This window comes from Hemitrygon akajei, chromosome 27, assembly GCF_048418815.1.
Source record: "Hemitrygon akajei chromosome 27, sHemAka1.3, whole genome shotgun sequence".
Classification (NCBI taxonomy): Eukaryota; Metazoa; Chordata; class Chondrichthyes; order Myliobatiformes; family Dasyatidae; genus Hemitrygon; species Hemitrygon akajei.
The window spans coordinates 43,991,722-44,009,935 of NC_133150.1; the positions used below are offsets into that span (position 1 = coordinate 43,991,722).

At 42.6% G+C, this 18,214-nt stretch overlaps 1 protein-coding gene across 1 annotated transcript; it reads right to left on the reverse strand.

Moving 5' to 3' along the window:
* Positions 1-8,921: 8,921 nt before the first annotated feature.
* On the reverse strand, positions 8,922-16,143 carry LOC140717321 (pepsin A-like). The gene is made up of 9 exons (XM_073030795.1): positions 16,015-16,143; positions 15,749-15,911; positions 15,059-15,176; positions 14,248-14,366; positions 13,211-13,410; positions 12,384-12,503; positions 11,384-11,528; positions 9,714-9,812; positions 8,922-9,569 (listed from the first exon to the last, which is right to left on the reverse strand). The coding sequence occupies exons 1-9, from the start codon at positions 16,068-16,070 to the stop codon at positions 9,423-9,425; spliced, it is 1,167 nt and encodes a 388-aa protein (XP_072886896.1). The 5' UTR covers positions 16,071-16,143; the 3' UTR covers positions 8,922-9,422.
* Positions 16,144-18,214: the final 2,071 nt, after the last annotated feature.

Genomic DNA, 18,214 nt, shown 5'->3' on the forward strand with positions numbered 1-18,214 from the left:
AAGGGCGAAGGGTACAGGACTGAAGATATTGTTTTTATAACCATATAACAATTACAGCAGGGGAACAGGCCACCTTGGCCCTTCTAATCCGTGCCGAACGCTTACTCTCACCTAGTCCCACCAACCTGCGCTCAGCCCATAATCCTCCATTCTTTTCCTGTCCATATACCTATCCAATTTTACTTTAAATGACAATACCAAACCTGCCCCTACCACTTCTACTGGAAGCTCATTCCACACAGCTACCACTCTCTGAGTAAAGAAGTTCCCCCTCGTGTTACCCCTAAACTTTTGTCCCCTAACTCTCAACTCATGTCCTCTTGTTTGAATCTGCCCTAATCTCAATGGAAAAAGCCTATCCACATCAATTCTATCTATCCCACTCATAATTTTAAATACCTTTATCAAGTCCCCCCTCAAACTTCTGCGCTCCAAAGAATAAAGACCTAACTTGTTCAACCTTTCTCTGTAACTTAGGTGCTGAAACCCAGGTAACTTTCTAGTAAATCTTCTCTGTACTCTCTCTATTTTGTTGACATCTTTCCTATAATTCGGTGACCAGAACAGTACATAATACTCCAAATTCGGCCTCACCAATGCCTTGTAGAATTTTAACATTACTCCCAACTCCTACACTCAATGCTCTGATTTATAAAGGCCGGCATACCAAAAGCTTTCTTCACCACCCTATCCACATCAGATTCCACCTTCAGGAAACTATGCACCATTATTCCTAGATCACTCTGTTCTACTGCATTCTTCAATGCCCTATCATTTACCATGTATGTCCTATTTGGATTATTCCTACCAAAATGTAGCAGCTCACACTTATCAGCATTAAACTCCATCTGCCATCGTTCAGCCCACTCTTCTAACTGGCATAAATCTCTCTGCAAGCTTTCAAAACCTACCTCATTATCCACAATGCCACCTATCTTAGTATCATCTGCATACTTACTAAACCAATTTACCACTCCATCATCCAGATCATTAATGTAAATGACAAACAACATTGGACCCCGTACAGATCCCTGAGTCACCACTAGTCACCGGCCTTCAACCTGACAAACAGTTATCCACCACTACTCTCTGGCATCTCCCATCCAGCCACTGTTGAATCCATTTTACTACTTCAATATTAATACCTAGCGATTGAACCTTAGTAACTAACCTTGCATGCGGAACCTTGTCAAAGACCTTACTGAAGTCCATATAGACAACGTCCACTGCTTTACCCTCGTCAACTTTCCTCGTAACCTCTTCAAAAAATTCAATAAGATTTGTCAAACATGACCTTCCACGCACAAATCCATGTTGACTGTTCCTAATCAGACCCTGTCTATCCAGATAATTATATATACCATCTCTAAGAATACTTTCCATTAATTTACCCACCACTGACGTCAAACTGACAGGCCGATAATTGATAGGTTTACTCTTAGAACCCTTTTTAAACAATGGAACAACATGAGCAATATGCCAATCCTCCAGCACCATTCCCGTTTCTAATGACATTTGAAATCTTTCTGTCAGAGCCCCTGCTATTTCTACACTAACTTCCCTCAAGATCCTAGGGAATATCCTGTCAGGATCTGGGGATTTATCCACTTTTATATTCCTTAAAAGCTCCAGTACTTCCTCCTCTTTAATCATCATAGTTTCCATAACTTCCCTACTTGTTTCCCTTACCTTACACAATTCAATATCCTTCTCCTTAGTGAATACCGAAGAAAAGAAATTGTTCAAAATCTCCCCCGTTTCTTTGGCTCCACACATAGCTGTCCACTCTGATTCTCTAAGGGACCAGTTATATCCCTCACTATCCTTTTGCTATTAATATAACTGTAGAAAACCCTTTGGATTTATTTTCATCTTACTTGCCAAAGCAACCTCGTATCTTCTTATAGCTTTTCTAATTTCTTTCTTAAGATTCTTCTAACATTCTTTATATTCCTTGAGCACCTCATTTACTCCATGCTGCCTATATTTATTGTAGATATCTCTCTTTGTCCCAATCCACTCCTTCTAAGTCTTTTCGCATCTCCTCAAAGTTAGCCTTTCTCCAATCAAAAATCTCAACCATGGGTCCAGTCCTATCCTTCTCCATAATTATATTGAAACTAATGACATTGTGCTCACTGGACCCAAAGTGCTCCCCAGCACACACCTCCGTCACCTGACCTATCTCATTCCCTAACAGGAGATCCAACACTGCCCCTCCTCTAGTTGGTACCTCTATGTATTGCTGCAAAAAACTATCCTGCACACATTTTACAAACTCCAAACCATCCATCCCTTTTACTGTATGGGCTTCCCAGTCTATGTGTGGAAAATTAAAGTCTCCCACAATCACAACCCTGTGCTTACTACAAATATCTGTTATCTCCTTGCCAATTTGCTCCTCCAATTCTCGCTCCCCATTAGGTGGTCTATAATACACCCCTATAAGTGATACTATACCATTCACATTCCTCAATTCCACCCAAATAATTTCCCTAGACGAGCCCTCTAATCTATCCTGCCAGAGCACCGCTGTAATATTTTCTCTGACAAGCAACGCAACACCTCCCCCTCTTGTCCCTCCGATTCTATCATACTTGAAGTAACGAAATCCAGGAATATGTAGTTGCCAATCACACACCCCCTGCAACCATGTTTCACTAATAGCTACAACATCGTATTTCCAGGTATCAATCCATGCTCTAAGCTCATCCACCTTTCTTACAATGCTCCTAGCATTAAAATAAATGTATTTAAGAAATTCTCCACCTCTTCCTCTCTGTTTATCTCTAACGGTGCAAACAACTTTACTATCTTCTTTTTCTTCCTTCTCCCATACATCTGTTCCTACACTCTGGTTCCCCTCCCCACTCGTATCTAGTTTAAATCCACTGGAGCCTCTCTAGCAAACCTACCTGCAAGAATATTTTTCACCCTCCAGTTCAGATGTAAACCATCCCGCCGGAACAGGTCCCACCTTCCCTGGAAAACTGCCCAATTATCTATAAATCTGAAGCCCTCGTGGCACAATTAGAGATTGGTTGGTGTGACACTGTGGGCATCACTGAGTCGTGGCTGAAGGAAGGACATAGTTGGGAGCTTAACATCAAAGGATATACTTTGTATCATAAGGACAGGCAGGAGGGTATTGGTGGTGGTCTGGCTATATTGGTAAGAGATGGAATTACATCTTTAGAAGGAGGTGACATAGGGTCTGAGAATGTTGAATCTTTGTGGGTGGAGTTAAGAAAACGCCAAGGTAAAAAAAAATTATGGGATTCATTTAGGCCTCCTAAAAGTAGCCGATATGTGGGGTTGTATTGTGGGTAGACTCAGAATACAATTAGAGGATTGCTGGACAGCATGAAGTGCCAAAAGAGGCTGTTCCTCATTATATCTCAATAAAATAAAAAATGAAGTTAGGACAACAAAAGAATACAGAATGAAGTGTGACTGTTAGAGAGAAAGAGCAATACAGGTGGACAATAAGGGGTAAGATCATAACGAGGTAGATTGTGAGCCCAAGAATCCATCTTATTTTGCTAGGGAACCATTCAATAGTCTTCAAACAGCAGGGAAAAGCCGTCCTTGAGCCTGGTGGTACAGGATTTCAGGGTTTTGTAGATTCTGGCCTATGAGAGAGGAGGGAAGAGACATTGTCTGAGGTGGATAGGTCTTTGATTACTCTGGCTGCCTCACCTGGAACGACTGTCTGGGGCCCTGAATGGTGGTGAGGGAGGAAGTGTAAGGGCAGGTGTAGCACTTGTTCCGCTTACAAGGATAAGTGCCAGGAGGGAGATCACGTCCCATTCCCAATCTGATATGTCTATCCATGGCCTCCTCTATTGTCAAAATGAATCCAAACTCAGGTTGGAGGACAACACCTTATATACCGGCTGGGTAGCCTCCAACCTGATGGCATGAACATTGACTTCTCTAACTTCCGTTAATGCCCCTCCTCCCCTTCTTACCCCATCCCTGACATATTTAGCTGTTTGCCTGTTCTCCATCTCCCTCTGGTGCCTCCCCCCACTACTTTCAAATCTCTTAGTATCTCTCCGTTCAGTTAGTCCTGACGAAGGGTCTCGGCCCGAAACGTCGACAGTGCTTCTCCTTAAAGATGCTGCCTGGCCTGCTGTGTTCCACCAGCATTTTGTGTGTGTTGTTTGAATTTCCAGCATCTGCAGATTTCCTCGTGTTTGCTCTACCTATAACCTCTTGCTTTTGTCTCTACATGGGCATCTGCCATTTCTCCTCACCTGAGTGGGGTCTTTTCCAGCACTCACCATGATATCAGGACCCCATAATCAATGGGCCCCTCAGATGTTAAAGAGCGGCTTGGACATCAGTCACCTGGAGGCAATGGTGACGTCTTTACTGAGTTTATCATTTCCACAATGAGAATCAAAGCTTGAAAATGGAAAACTACAGTGGGAACATGGAAGTTTTGTAAACGCAGAGGTGGGCTTCATGAAGAGTGGTGACAGGAGATGATTAGTTCTGATTTGGTGGCTTCACCTTGCACTGTGTATTGGTCCAATTACTGCACAGTTTCAATCTCCGGGGACTGTATAACCAGAGAACATTCGGTGGGACTTGGATGTGGTACTTTGAGGCCTCACAGACAGGATTGAGTAGGAGGTGTGTTGCAGTGGGAGGGGCCTGTGAATGCACAGGTAAGTGTTTTTATACTTGCTCTGTTCGCTCCGCTAAACAGAGTTTGTAGTTCCAGAGGCTTTTATTCACACACGCGCGCGCGCACACACACACACACACACACACACACACACACACACACACACACACACACACACACACACACACACACACACACACACACACACACACACACACACACACACAAACAATTGTGAGTCAGAGGACGGAGAGGAAATGGAGTGGCAGGTGGATTGATGTGAGAAGAACAAGCTAAGTCAAAACATGGAGAAGAACAAGGAAATCATTGTGGACATCAGGACAACTGCTGTTCAGGAGGATTTAAACAAATGTGGCAGGGGGATGGGAACAAGTGCAGAGAGACAGAGGGGTGTAAAATGAGGGTAGAAGCAAAAACTAGTAAGGTGAAAAGTAAAAGTGGCAGGCAGGCAAATCCAGGGCAAAAAGCAAAAAGAACCACTTTTCAACACAATTGTATAAGGGCTAAGAGTGTTGTAAAAACAAGCCTGAAGGCTTTGTGTGTCTATGCGAGGAGCATTCGTAACAAGGTAGATGAATCGAATGTGCAGATAGTTATTAATGAATATGATATAGTTGGGATCACAGAGACATGGCTCCAGGGTGACCAAGGATGGGAGCTCAACATCCAGGGATATTCAATATTCAGGAGGGATGGACAGGAAAGAAAAGGAGGTGGGGTAGCATTGCTGGTTAGGGAGGAGATTAACGCAATAGAAAGGAAAGACGTTAGCCTGGAGGATGGGTAATCGATATGGGTAGAGCTGCATAACATTAAGGGGCAGAAAACACTGGTGGGAGTATTGTACAGGCCACCTAACAGTAGTAGTGAGGTTGGGGATGGCATTAAACATGAAATTATAAATGCATGCAATAAAGGAACAGCAGTTATAATGGGTGACTTCAATCTACATATAGATTGGGTGAACCAAATTGGTAAGGGTGCTGAGGAAGAGGATTTCTTGGAATGTATCCGGGATGGTTTTCTGAACCAACATGTCGAGGAACCAACTAGAGAGCAGGTCATTCTAGATTGGGTATTGAGCAATGAGGAAGGGTTAGTGTGCAATCTTGTCGTGCGAGGCCCCTAGGGTAAGAGTGACCATAATATGGTGGAATTCTTCATTAAGATGGAGAGTGACATAGTTAATTCAGAAACAAAGGTTCTGAACTTAAAGAAGGGTAACTTTGAAGGTATGAGACGTGAATTAGCTAAGATAGACTGGCAAATGATACTTAAAGGGTTGACGGTGGATATACAATGGCAAGCATTTAAAGATCGCATGGATGAACTGCAACAATTGTTCATCCCAGTTTGGCAAAAGAATAAACCAGGGAAGGAAGTATACCCGTGGCTGACAAGGGAAATTAGCGATAGTATCAAATCCAAAGAAGAAACATATAAATTAGCAAAAAAAAGCGGCACACCTGAGGACTGGGAGAAATTCAGAGACCAGCAAAGGAGGACAAAGGCTTAATTAGGAAAGGGAAAAAAGATTATGAGAGAAAGCTGGCAGGGAACATAAAAACTGACTGTAAAAGCTTTTATAGATATGTGAAAAGAAAAAGATTGGTCAAGACAAATGTAGGTCCTTTACAGTCAGAAACAGGTGAATTGATCATAGGGAACAAAGACATGGCAGAACAATTGAATAACTACTTTGGTTCTGTCTTCACTAAGGATGACATAAATAATCTTCCGGAAATAGTAAGGGACCGAGGGTCTAGTGAGATGGAGGAACTGAGGGAAATACATGTTAGTAGGGAAGTGGTGTTAGGTAAATTGAAGGGATTAAAGGCAGATAAATCCCCAGGGCCAGATGGTCTGCATCCCAGAGTGCTTAAGGAAGTAGCCCAAGAAATAATGGATGCATTAGTGATAATTTTTCAAAACTCCTTAGATTCTGGATTAGTTCCTGAGGATTGGAGGGTGGCTAATGTAAACCCACTTTTTAAAAAAGGAGGGAGAGAGAAACCGGGGAATTATAGACCGGTTAGTCTGACATCAGTGGTGGGGAAAATGCTAGAGTCGCTTATCAAAGATGTAATAACAGTACATTTGGAAAGAGGTGAAATCATCGGACAAAGTCAGCATGGATTTGTGAAAGGAAAATCATGTCTGACGAATCTTATAGAATTTTTTGAAGATGTAACTAGTAGAGTGGATGGGGGGAGCCAGTGGATGTGGTATACTTAGATTTTCAAAAGGCTTTTGACAAGGTCCCACACAGGAGATTAGTGTGCAAGCTTAAAGCACACAGTATTGGCGGTATGGTATTGATGCGGATAGAGAATTGGTTGGCAGACAGGAAGCAAAGAGTGGGAGTAAACGGGACCTTTTCAGAATGGCAGGCAGTGACTAGTGGGGTACCGCAAGGCTCAGTGCTGGGACCCCAGTTGTTTACAATATATATTAATGATTTAGATGAGGGAATTAAATGCAGAATCTCCAAGTTTGCAGATGACACAAAGCTGGGCGGCGGTGTTAGCTGTGAGGAGGATGCTAAGAGGATGCAGGGTGACTTGGATAGGTTAGGTGAGTAGGCAAATTCATGGCAGATGCAATTTCATGTGGATAAATGTGAGGTTATCCACTTTGGTTGGAAGAACAGGAAAACAGATTATTATCTGAACGGTGGCCGATTAGGAAAAGGGGAGGTGCAGCGAGACCTGGGTGTCATTGTACACCAGTCATTGAAGGTGGGCATGCAGGTACAGCAGGCGGTGAAAAAGGCAAATGGTATGTTGGCATTCATAGCAAAAGGATTTGAGTACAGGAGCAGGGAGGTTCTACTGCAGTTGTACAAGGCCTTGATGAGACTGCACCTAGAATATTGTGTGCACTTTTGGTCCCCTAATCTGAGGAAAGATATTCTTGCCATAGAGGGAGTACAAAGAAGGTTCACCAGATTGATTCCTGGGATGGCAGGACTTTTATATGCAGAAAAACTGGATCGACTAGGCTTATACTCACTGGAATTTAGAAGACTCAGGGGGGATCTTATTGAAATGTATAAAATTCTAAAGGGATTGGACAGGCTAGATGCAGGAAGATTGTTTCCGATGTTGAGGAAGTCCAGAACGAGGGGTCACAGTTTAAGGATAAAGGGGAAGTCTTTTAGGACCGAGATGAGGAAAAACTTCTTCACACAGACAGTGGTGAATATGTGGAATTCTCTGCCACAGGAAACAGTTGAGACCGGTTCATTGGCTATATTTAAGAGGAAGTTTGATATGGCCCTTGTGGCTAAAGGGATCAGTGGGTATGGAGAGAAAGCAGGTACAGGGTTCTGAGTTGGATGATCAGCCATGATCATACTGAATGGTGGTGCAGGCTCGAAGGGTCGAATGGCCTACTCCTGCACCTATTTTCTACGTTTCTATCAGGAAAGTGCAGATGGACCATCCCCCTCTGTGAATACATGGCTCCCCTAGGGAGGAGATAATCACGCCATTCATATCAAGGATAACATCACCTGGTCCCTTAATAACATGTCCCTGAAGAAGAATGCACAGCAGAATCTCAATATCCTAAGGAGATTGAGGGCAGTGATGGTCCGCCACTTCCCCATCTTAAAGGAATTTTATTGGAGCACCATTCAGAGGTCTCCCTACCATCCATCGGATACATTTATCAGGAGCGCTACGTACAAAGGGCCCTTTGTACTATCAAGGATCCCACCCATCATCCAGCACCCTGTTTGACTTTCTACCATCAGGCAAGAGACACCGATGCATTAAAACAACAACGGTCAGGATGGGAACAATTTCTTCCCTCAGGACATTAGCTTTCTGAACTCCCTCATGCATTGCATTCAAAATGTCACTGGTTCATCTGTTCTGTAACTTACAACATTTAGTTTATGCACTTTGCATTGTTTATTTGTGTGTAATCCATCTGTAGATTTCATTCATACTTTCATAAGTTACTGTGTGTAATATGTACTACAGTGCTTTACACCCTGGTTCAGAGAAACATTGTCTCTCTTGACAGTATACAAGTCCATGGTTAAATGACAATAGAATTGACTTGACTTTAAACACACACACACACACACACATACAATCACACACACACACACACACTCACACACACACACTCACACACACACACACACACACACACACACACACACACACACACACACACACACACACACACACACACACACACACACACACACGCACACTCATTCAAAGTAAAAGGAACTGGAATTCTTGTAATATGCATCTCATGATTAAAGTTTATTCAACATTTTTAAGAACTATTTATAGATATATCCCACAGGATAGAACAATAGGCTGTGTGATGTTCAGCTCACGTTTACATCGAACCAGATTTCATTCCATGAGAATGGTTCAGGAGTGAAGCACTGGAAACCACAGCTGAAGAGGGAAATCAGGAAAGAAGAGAGGAAAGGTGCTAGACAATCTGAGAAGAGGCATAATTACATGATCTCAATATTTGCATATCCAGTTCAGACCCAAAATTCATAGATTGGTCCTTTAAAATCCCATCCAGGCCAGGCGCTTATTTCAGTTAACACTCTTTTTGCATTTTCATTTAAGTGAAACCCCAGCATTCTATACGGTGCCTTTACCTTCAGGATTCTGAAAGTGACACCCTGATCTTTGATACTGCATGGTCAGATGACAAATGAGATGGCTTAAGTCAACCTGCAAATTTGAACTGGGATGGACCTTCAATGGGAATATTGAGGGGCAAGTTAGACGGCCTTAGCCAATCCCACTCGGTTGTTTCCTCTGTCGAAGATGGAATAATATTCTCTAATGAAGACATCTCCCAAAATCCAGAGGTTTCCACCAGTGCCGCTAAATCCACTGTCGCAGCTGACCGTGTTAGAGTAACTGGTCTGGAAGGAAATGGAGAGCAATTAACACCAGGTCAAGTGTCCACTCAATAAATGATCATTATAACATGTGTCATTAAACTGTGCAAGGTTAATGAATGCATCCCTTGAAATTCTCATCCCCCATATGTTTGATGAATCACGTACCTTCAGTGTGTAGGCTGAGGCAGGAAGAGTGAAGTCATATCCATTGATGGTGAAGACCACATCAGGCATATTGCCAATATTGTTGCAATTTATGGTGTACTGTGAAAGAAGAGCAACAATATTTAGACCATCAGACATAGGAGCAGAACTGAGCCATTCAACCCATCCAGTCTTCTCTGCCTTTTCATCATAGCTGACTTACATTCCCTCTCAACCCCATTCGTCTGCCTTCCCCTTAATCAAGAAACTGTCTACACTGCTTTAAATATATTCACTGACATGGACTCCACAGCCAACTTTGCCAACAACTTCCACTGATACACCACCCTCTGGCTAAAGAAATGCCTCTTCATAACAGTTCTAACAGGATATCCTTCTATTCTGAGGCTGTGTTCTCTGGTCCTAGACTCTCTCACTATTGAAAACATCCTCGCCACACTTCTTTTTATATTTAGTGCATTGGGTGTTCATTCTGTGGCCTCACCTCCACCAGAGAAACCAGAGGCAGATAGGGTAGACACTTTGCATAGCACCTTAATTCAAACCACAGGGATGACCCTAACTTCCGAGAAAGTTGTTATTTTAAATTTCCATCCCATTCCTACTCTGACTTTGTTTTCTCTGATCTTACATTAGTAAGACCACATCATCTAATAATTAGGTTTGTCACAGTCCTCAGAAATCATTGGTGAAATCAGTCATTTCTGATCGACAGACTTTCCAAAACTAGCCACTTCTGATGTAAAGTCATCAACGTGTATCACTACTTTAATTCTCCCTCACTATAAATGCTGGAGGAACTCAACTGGTCAGGCAGAGTCTATGGAGAGGAATGAACAGTTGATGTTTCAGGCAAAGACCCTTCATCAGGATTTTCTGCATCTAAAGACTCTCTTTTCTTTATTTCTCTCTCCACAGATGCTGCCTGACCCAATGTGTATTTCCATGCTTTAATGCTTTTACAACTAATAGAGAAAGGTTGAATGTACAATGATGATAAAACACAATCCATGGCCTCCTTCCTCTTCTGTCACGATGCGGCCACAATCAGTCGGAGGAGCAACAGCTTATATTCCATCTGGATAGCCTCCAACCTGATGGCATGAACACTGATTTCTCACACTTCTGGAAATTGCACCACCCACACACCACTCCTTCACCATTCCTCATTCCTGTTTCCCTCTTTCACCTGATCTCCTTACCTGCCCATCATCTCCCTTTCCTGTTCTTCCCCTTCACCTTCTTCCATGGTTTTCTGTCCTCTTCTATCAGATTCCCCCTTCTCCGGCCCTTTATCTCTTTCTCCAATCAACTTCCCATCTCTTTATTTCACCCCTCTCCCACCAATTTCACCTATCACCTTGTGCCTCTTCCGTCCCTCTCCCCTACCTTCTTACTCTAACTTCTCTTTCTTTCCAGGCCTGATGAAGCCACTCGGTATGAAACATTGACTGTTTATTCTTTTCTATAGAAGCTGCCTGGCCTGCTGAGTTCATCCAGCGATTCGTGGTTGTTACATTGTGAATGGAGATGGTAATCCTAGCCATTTCTCACTGAGCACATTCTTTGCACAATCACTGCTGCTGGCATTTCATTAACTCAATGCGCTGTCTGTATACTGAATTTACAGCTGCCATCTGAGCACAGACCACTGGACAATCAGCCCCTACCTGGCCATAATAATTTGGAGTTGCTCCAATGCTTTGCTGAATATTGCCGATGTAATTTCCGCCAACAGCGACAAGAGAAGTTCCAGTATCAACGATGCCAGGGCAACCTTGAGGGCAAGCCACAATCTGGCCGTTGACTGTCACTCTGAGGGAGAAACATCATAGTGTTAGCCAAAAATGCTGATTTGGATTTATTGCCAAAATCAGAGTCAAATTAAACTTATTATCAAAGTACGTATATGTCACCCTGTACTGTACTACCCTGAGATTCAATGACAGACAAATAAAGAAACACAATAGATATTATGAAAGCTCTCAATAAGCAAAGACTGACAAACAATCAATGTGCAAAAATGACAAATTGTGCCAATTAAAATAACTAAAACTGAGAATATGAATTTAGGAGTTCTTGAAGTTGTGTGTATAGGTTGTCGAAGCAGTTCAGAATTGAGTCCGAAATTCAAGAAAATAATTTGGAAAATCTCGTCATCAAGCTGAAGTATTCGTTATATCTAGTTCGATTGCACTTGGACTATTGTGTTTAGTTCTCATTGCCTCAGTATAGGGAGGATGAGGAAGTTTTAGAAAGTGTGCAGAGGAGATTTACCAGGATGTTGCCTGGATTAGAGAGCATATCTCATGAGGTAGGTTGAGTGAGCTAGGGATTTTCTCTTTGGACCAACGGAGGATGAGAGATGACTTGCGAGATGTAAGGAGAGGAGAAGGGGTGAGAGGGGACCCAGAACAGGTAATGGATAAAGAGAGAAGGGGAATGGGGAAAAATTATCGGAAGTTAGAAAAATCAATGTTCATGCCAGCAGAGAGGAGGCTGCTCAGATGGAATATCAGGAGTTGCTCCTCCATCCACACTGTAGCCTCATCATGACTCTAACAATTGTTTTCTCTATAAATTCTAACTATATAACTGGTTCAACTCACTGAAAGTTAATCATCAACGGCTGATCAGTGAGAGAATACCTCAGATGGAGATACCACTTACCTCTGGATCTCAATTTGCCAATAGGCCTCCTGGGTAACAGGGACCCAGTAGATTGGGCCAGTGTAGCGGCTTGAGTCAATTCCACCAAAAAGGACTTCACTTCCAGATTCACCATTTGTCCTGGAAAACAACGTTAAATAAGAATATCTCAGATTTAAACGCTCAAAGGATGTACAGATTTTGGTTAGTAAGTTGTAGGCACGATGTGTAGACACCAGAAGTGAGGTGGCACTCTCAGGCTGTCCCCAGCACATCCCTGAAACACATCAGCAAGTTTCAATATACATGCAAAAAATAAAGCTAATCTTTAAATCTTTAAAGGAATAATTTCATTAATATTGCAACAAAAACATGCATTTATAGAGTCAGAGTCACACAGCATGGAAAAGGGGCATTTACTCCAACTCATCCATGCTCACCATTTACACCAATCCCACTTGCCCCGTCTGTTCCATGTCTTCCTAAGCCTTTCCTATCTACGTATTCAAGTCACTCTAGACCTTAAATGAGTTGTCCAAGCTGAAGTAACAATAAAACTCTAAGAATGATGGACATCTTTATCTGACTGGAGACCAAAATGTCTTCAACTTCCAGTTCAATTAACGTTATCAGCCCTGACCTGACATGTTGGACCGGACCCAGTAATCTGCTTTTTAAGTTTTCAACATCATCCCTATTTTATATTCTCGATTTAATTCCTAGAATCCCATTGAACTAAAATAAATAACCAGAATCGTCAGAAGAAGAAGTGATGTTGGTACCAACCAAATTAACATGTCACATTACAGATCCTCCGGTAGTGAAGGAAGGAGTTACAAAGTGCTAACCTTGTCAAGTAGACAGAAAAGAGTGGCTGTGAAACCAGATGCTGAGACATTATGTTGTCGAACACTGTAGTGGCTCCTTCTGCCGCAAGTGATGGATAGCCCAAGCCCAAAATACCGTCGAAATTACAGTAGGAGAAGAAACCGCCGGGTTCGGTCTCACTTAATCCAAACTCTTGTCCATTGATCACAAGGTTAGAAAGCTGGTGAGACAGATTTAAAGAGAAATTAATCAGATATTTATCCTGTCAGGCCGCACATGGGCACAGCTCATGGAGCTGCTGCCTCACAATGCCAGTGACCCAGGTTCAAACCCGTCCTCTGGTATTTCCCGCATGGAGTTTGTAGATCATCCCCTGTGATCAGGTGGGTTCTTTCTGTCTGATCTGATTTTCTCTCATTCCCCAAAGACATGCTGATTGATTGGTTAATTGGTCACTATAAATTATTCAAGAGCTAGAATCTAGAGGGTGTTGAGAAAGACTAAAGGATGATTCATGCTGAACTAATACATGTTCAGCATGGTTTTTGGCCCAAAATATCAACTGTACCCTATTCCCTAGATGCTGCCTGGCCTGCTGAGTTCCCCCAGGATTTTAAGTGTGTACATTTTTTATTCTCTTATGTTGTATTACTTATTTCTGATTAAAATTAATAAACATATATATATATACTTAGAGTAACACAGTTCTGTCTCTCCATATTTATTCATCATGTATTTCGTTGCACTACCTCTGTAAACTGAACAATTTTCATAACATATGTCGGTGATATTAACTCTGATTCTGATTCTGATATGTCGTTAAATTTGTTAACTTTGAGTTTGCTGTACAATAATAGAGAGACAAACTACAGATTACAGTAAATACATACATATATAGTGTGTGTATGTATGTATATATATATATATGAGTGAAATTAAATAAGAAGTATTAAATAGTCTTCAATAATATTGAGAATGTTGTATCAGTTTGGATCTCTGAGTTTTGCAGTAGAGGTATCACTGTGGTTTGAGTTATGAGGGTGAAGAGTTCACTTACTCTCAGAGTATCATATCCCAGAAAACCGGTCATACTTCCTGTCCCATACGTGATGGACAGATACTTATTATTCGTGCGGAAGGTTGAGGACTGGGATGGGTTGAATCTGTGGTGCTTCACTGCAAAGAAACATTCATTTCATCAATGAAACAAAAAGTTTCAATATATCACCCTGTGCCAAACAAACCCCGGTCAATAGTTCCCTAAGACTCGTCAAAAGCACACCAAGCATCGCAGGGCTGGCAGACTCCGAGATTTCCCCTTCAGCCAAGTTGCAAACATTCTACCCCTCACCAGACCAGAGCCCCAGTTTCCACCCACATTCCAAAGACATGAGGGAGACAAAGTTGAGGTCACGCTACACTGGGGGCAGAAGCAAGACAACACTTGCAGGCTGTCAGCTGCACGTCCATGGACTGTGTCATTGATGGAAGCAAAACAATTCAACATCTGTTTCAATGGTGCGACATTCATTTAACATATAATGTACATCGAGTCCCAGCAATGTCCTCATAATTCCCTTTCACACGCTTTCCAGCTTAACAACATCTTTCCTGTAGAGAGATGATCAAACCTGTACACAATATTCCAGCTGTGGCCTCAGCAACATCTGATCTTCTATACCCAATACCCTGACTGATGAAGGCCAGAATGCCAAAACCCTTCTTCACCACAATGTCTACCTGTGACACCACATTCAGGGATACATGTACTTGTATCTCAAGGTCCCTCTATTCTCTAACACTCCAGAGGGCCCTACCTCAGTGTCAGAACTGGTAAATATGTTAATATCAATGTTATATTTTCTTACCGCATGGTGTCTGGCTGCAGTAGACTGATGGGACCCAGAGGTTGGATGAGCCAGTATCAAAGACGACAGTGAAGCTCTGTGGGGGGTTACCGATGCTGATGGCTCCGTAGTATGACAGCTGTCGGCAAAAACAAGATGTCCTTGGTTACTCAGATTAAGTGTGATTGCCTTCATAAAGACTGGAGAGGAAAGGGGAGGAAGACAGAAGTAAGAGAGGCTGGAGTGCAAACTAGCAGCTGATACGTACGTCCAGGTAAGAGGGAAGAACTGTGGGTGGGAGTATGAGCGGGATGAAATAAGAAGCTGGGAGGTGATAGGTGGAATTTTACTAATCGGAAACCAATTCACCGTGTTACCAATTTTCCACTTCTTATCATACCAACTCTTTTCCCAGCAGGAACCAGAATAGGGTTCCTCTTGTGCCCACCCCCCACCTGACTAGCTTCCACATTCAATGGATCATACCCCATCATTTCTATCAGACTCTACAGGATTCCACCACTGGACTCATCTCCCCACCACTGCTCCCCCATCAGCATTCTGAAGGGACTATTCCTTCTGCACCTCCTGTTCTTCTCTTCAAATAGGAACTCGCTCTAAAAACAATAGGAATGTTACACCATTTTCATTAAGAAGGTCAAGAGTTCCTTCACCCCACATTTCAGATCATAGCAGTCAAGGATTACTTACATCCATGTAGTTGGTCATAGGCTCCTCTGATGCCAAAGTTTCAATGGAACAAGCACCTTTGAACTTTGTGCAGGGATCATATGGATGTTTCTTGAGGAAATCTTCCAACAATCCCTTCTCCCGAAGAACATCTCGGGCAGATTTTCCTTTACGTAAAGGAACTCTGTAAAGTGGGAAATGATTTAAGAATGTCAGCATCTGTTATTGTTCCTTGGGGAGAAAAATTAATTGCCAAAACTGTTAAGATTTGGTTAAAATGATCCTACCTGAAGACGGCATCAGAGAGCTGGATGCATACAAAGGCAAGGAGTAACCACTTCATGTTGAATCGATTGGATTCCTTTCAGAATCTGACATCGGGCTTCTGAGCCCTAATATTTATACTCAAGGAATCATTGTCACATGGACACAGATACAATCATTCCACATGAGAAGTAAATATAATTGTCCTCGTGATCAGTTTATCTTTGATAAAACACATTCTATTCAGGACACCCTTCAATATAGAAGTTGATTTATAATAAAGTATGTTAAGTGCTGTGGAATTAAAGTGTTATCACAGATAACACAATCAGAAATTAGATTAAGAACTGTTTTATCAAATGACTGAGACCTAAACAGTCCTTCCAGGTGAGGTAGTTCCAGGTGACGTAGCCCTTTACTTGTGAATCCACCACAGTCATTTATTGTATCTGGTTTTCCCATTGAGGCCTCCTCTACATCAGTGAGACCTGACAAAGAATGGAGGATGGCGTCATTGACTGGCTATGATGTCTATGTCTCTCATAATTTTGTGACATCCAACTAAGTTCAAAGACCAGAGTAAATTTAAACATTGACTGTTTATTCACTTCCACAGATGCTGCCTGACCTGCTGAGTTCCTCCAGCACTTTATGTGTGTTGCTTTGGATTTCCAGCATCCGCAGACTTTCTCATATGCAGGGAAATCTGTCATTTGTGTCAAGTCAAATCAGCGAGGATTGTGCAATGCAGCCTGAAAGTATCGCTACACTTCTGGTGCCAATATAGCATGCCCACAACTTACTGACCCTAGGCAAAAGTCTTTGGAATGTGGGAGGAAACCAGAGCACTGGGAAGAAATCCACATGGTCACAGGGAGAATGTACAAACTCCTTACACAGAACATGGGAAATCGATCCCTAATTTACAGTTAGCTTTGTAAAGCGTTGCACCAACCTTTGCGTTACTGTGCTGCCTGACATGTGCTTTTGCCACATTGACCTTCATAAATCAGATAACTGGGCTGTTGTCTTGAAGTTGTCTAAGACGTGGGTCAGGCCAAATTTGGAGTATTGTGTGCAGTTCTGGTCACCTATCTACTGGAAAGGTATCAGGCAGATTGAAAGAGGACGGAGAAAATTTACAAGGGTATTGCTAGGACTTGAGGAACTGAGGAACAGGGAAAGGTTGCATCGACCTGGACTTCATCCCTGCAGCGAAGGAGAACGTGAGGGAATTCGATAGCTGTGTACAAAATGTTAATGGGAATGGATATTGTCAATGGAAGCAGGCATTTTTTGTTGAGGTTGGATAAGACAGGAAGTACAGGAAATAGGTTAAGGGTGAAAGGTAAAATATTTAAGGAAAATTTGAGAGGGGACCATCATGACTCAGAAGATGGTGAGAGTGTGGAATGAGCTGTCAGTGGAAGTGGAGGACTCGAGTTTGATTGCAACATTTAAGTTTGGATAAGTACATGAATGGGGAGGATCATGGTCCAGATGAGGATAGCCCAAGGATACGGCCTGGAAGACGAGCGTGCTTACACGGTTCCGGGATTTCATGTCTCCGGGGACATGCTGATTCCAGGCCGGTGCCGCAAACTGAAGCATCGCGGGAGAACACGGAACATCGGGAGCAGCGGGTTGGCTGCCAGGGGTCGTGTGCTCGGGGAGCTGCACCTTCTTGGTGCCAAATCTCCGGGCGCAGAGCTCGGAAAAAGCAAAGCAACCGACTTGTAACATCATAAATCAGTGAGTTGTTTGTTATGCCTCCTGTCTCGATGTGAAACAGGACACCCCTTTTTCCCTTATTAGGGAGCGAGAGAGCCTGTGGTATGTCAAATTACTGGGTGAACGAGTACTCTTTGGGGTACTGCAAGTCTGTGTCATTGATTCTTTGCTGCACGACTGATTGATCAGTGAAGGGTGTTGATGCATCTTTGCTGGTGGGTGGAGGGTGGAAGTTGCCTTGCAGCTGGTTGTGCATGGGAGGGGGAGTTGGGGGGGCTTTGGGGCTCTAATGTTTTAACTGTCATTCATTCCTTGGGGAACTCCTTTGTTTTTGTGGATGTCTGGGAAGAAAATGAATTTCAGGATGTATATTGTATGCCTTTCTCTGACAGTAAAAGCACTTATTGAAACTTATTTTATTCTTCTGAAATTCTCTGACTCCAAACCCTTCCTATTGTTGTACATTGCTAAATATTTTTAATTCTCCCTACC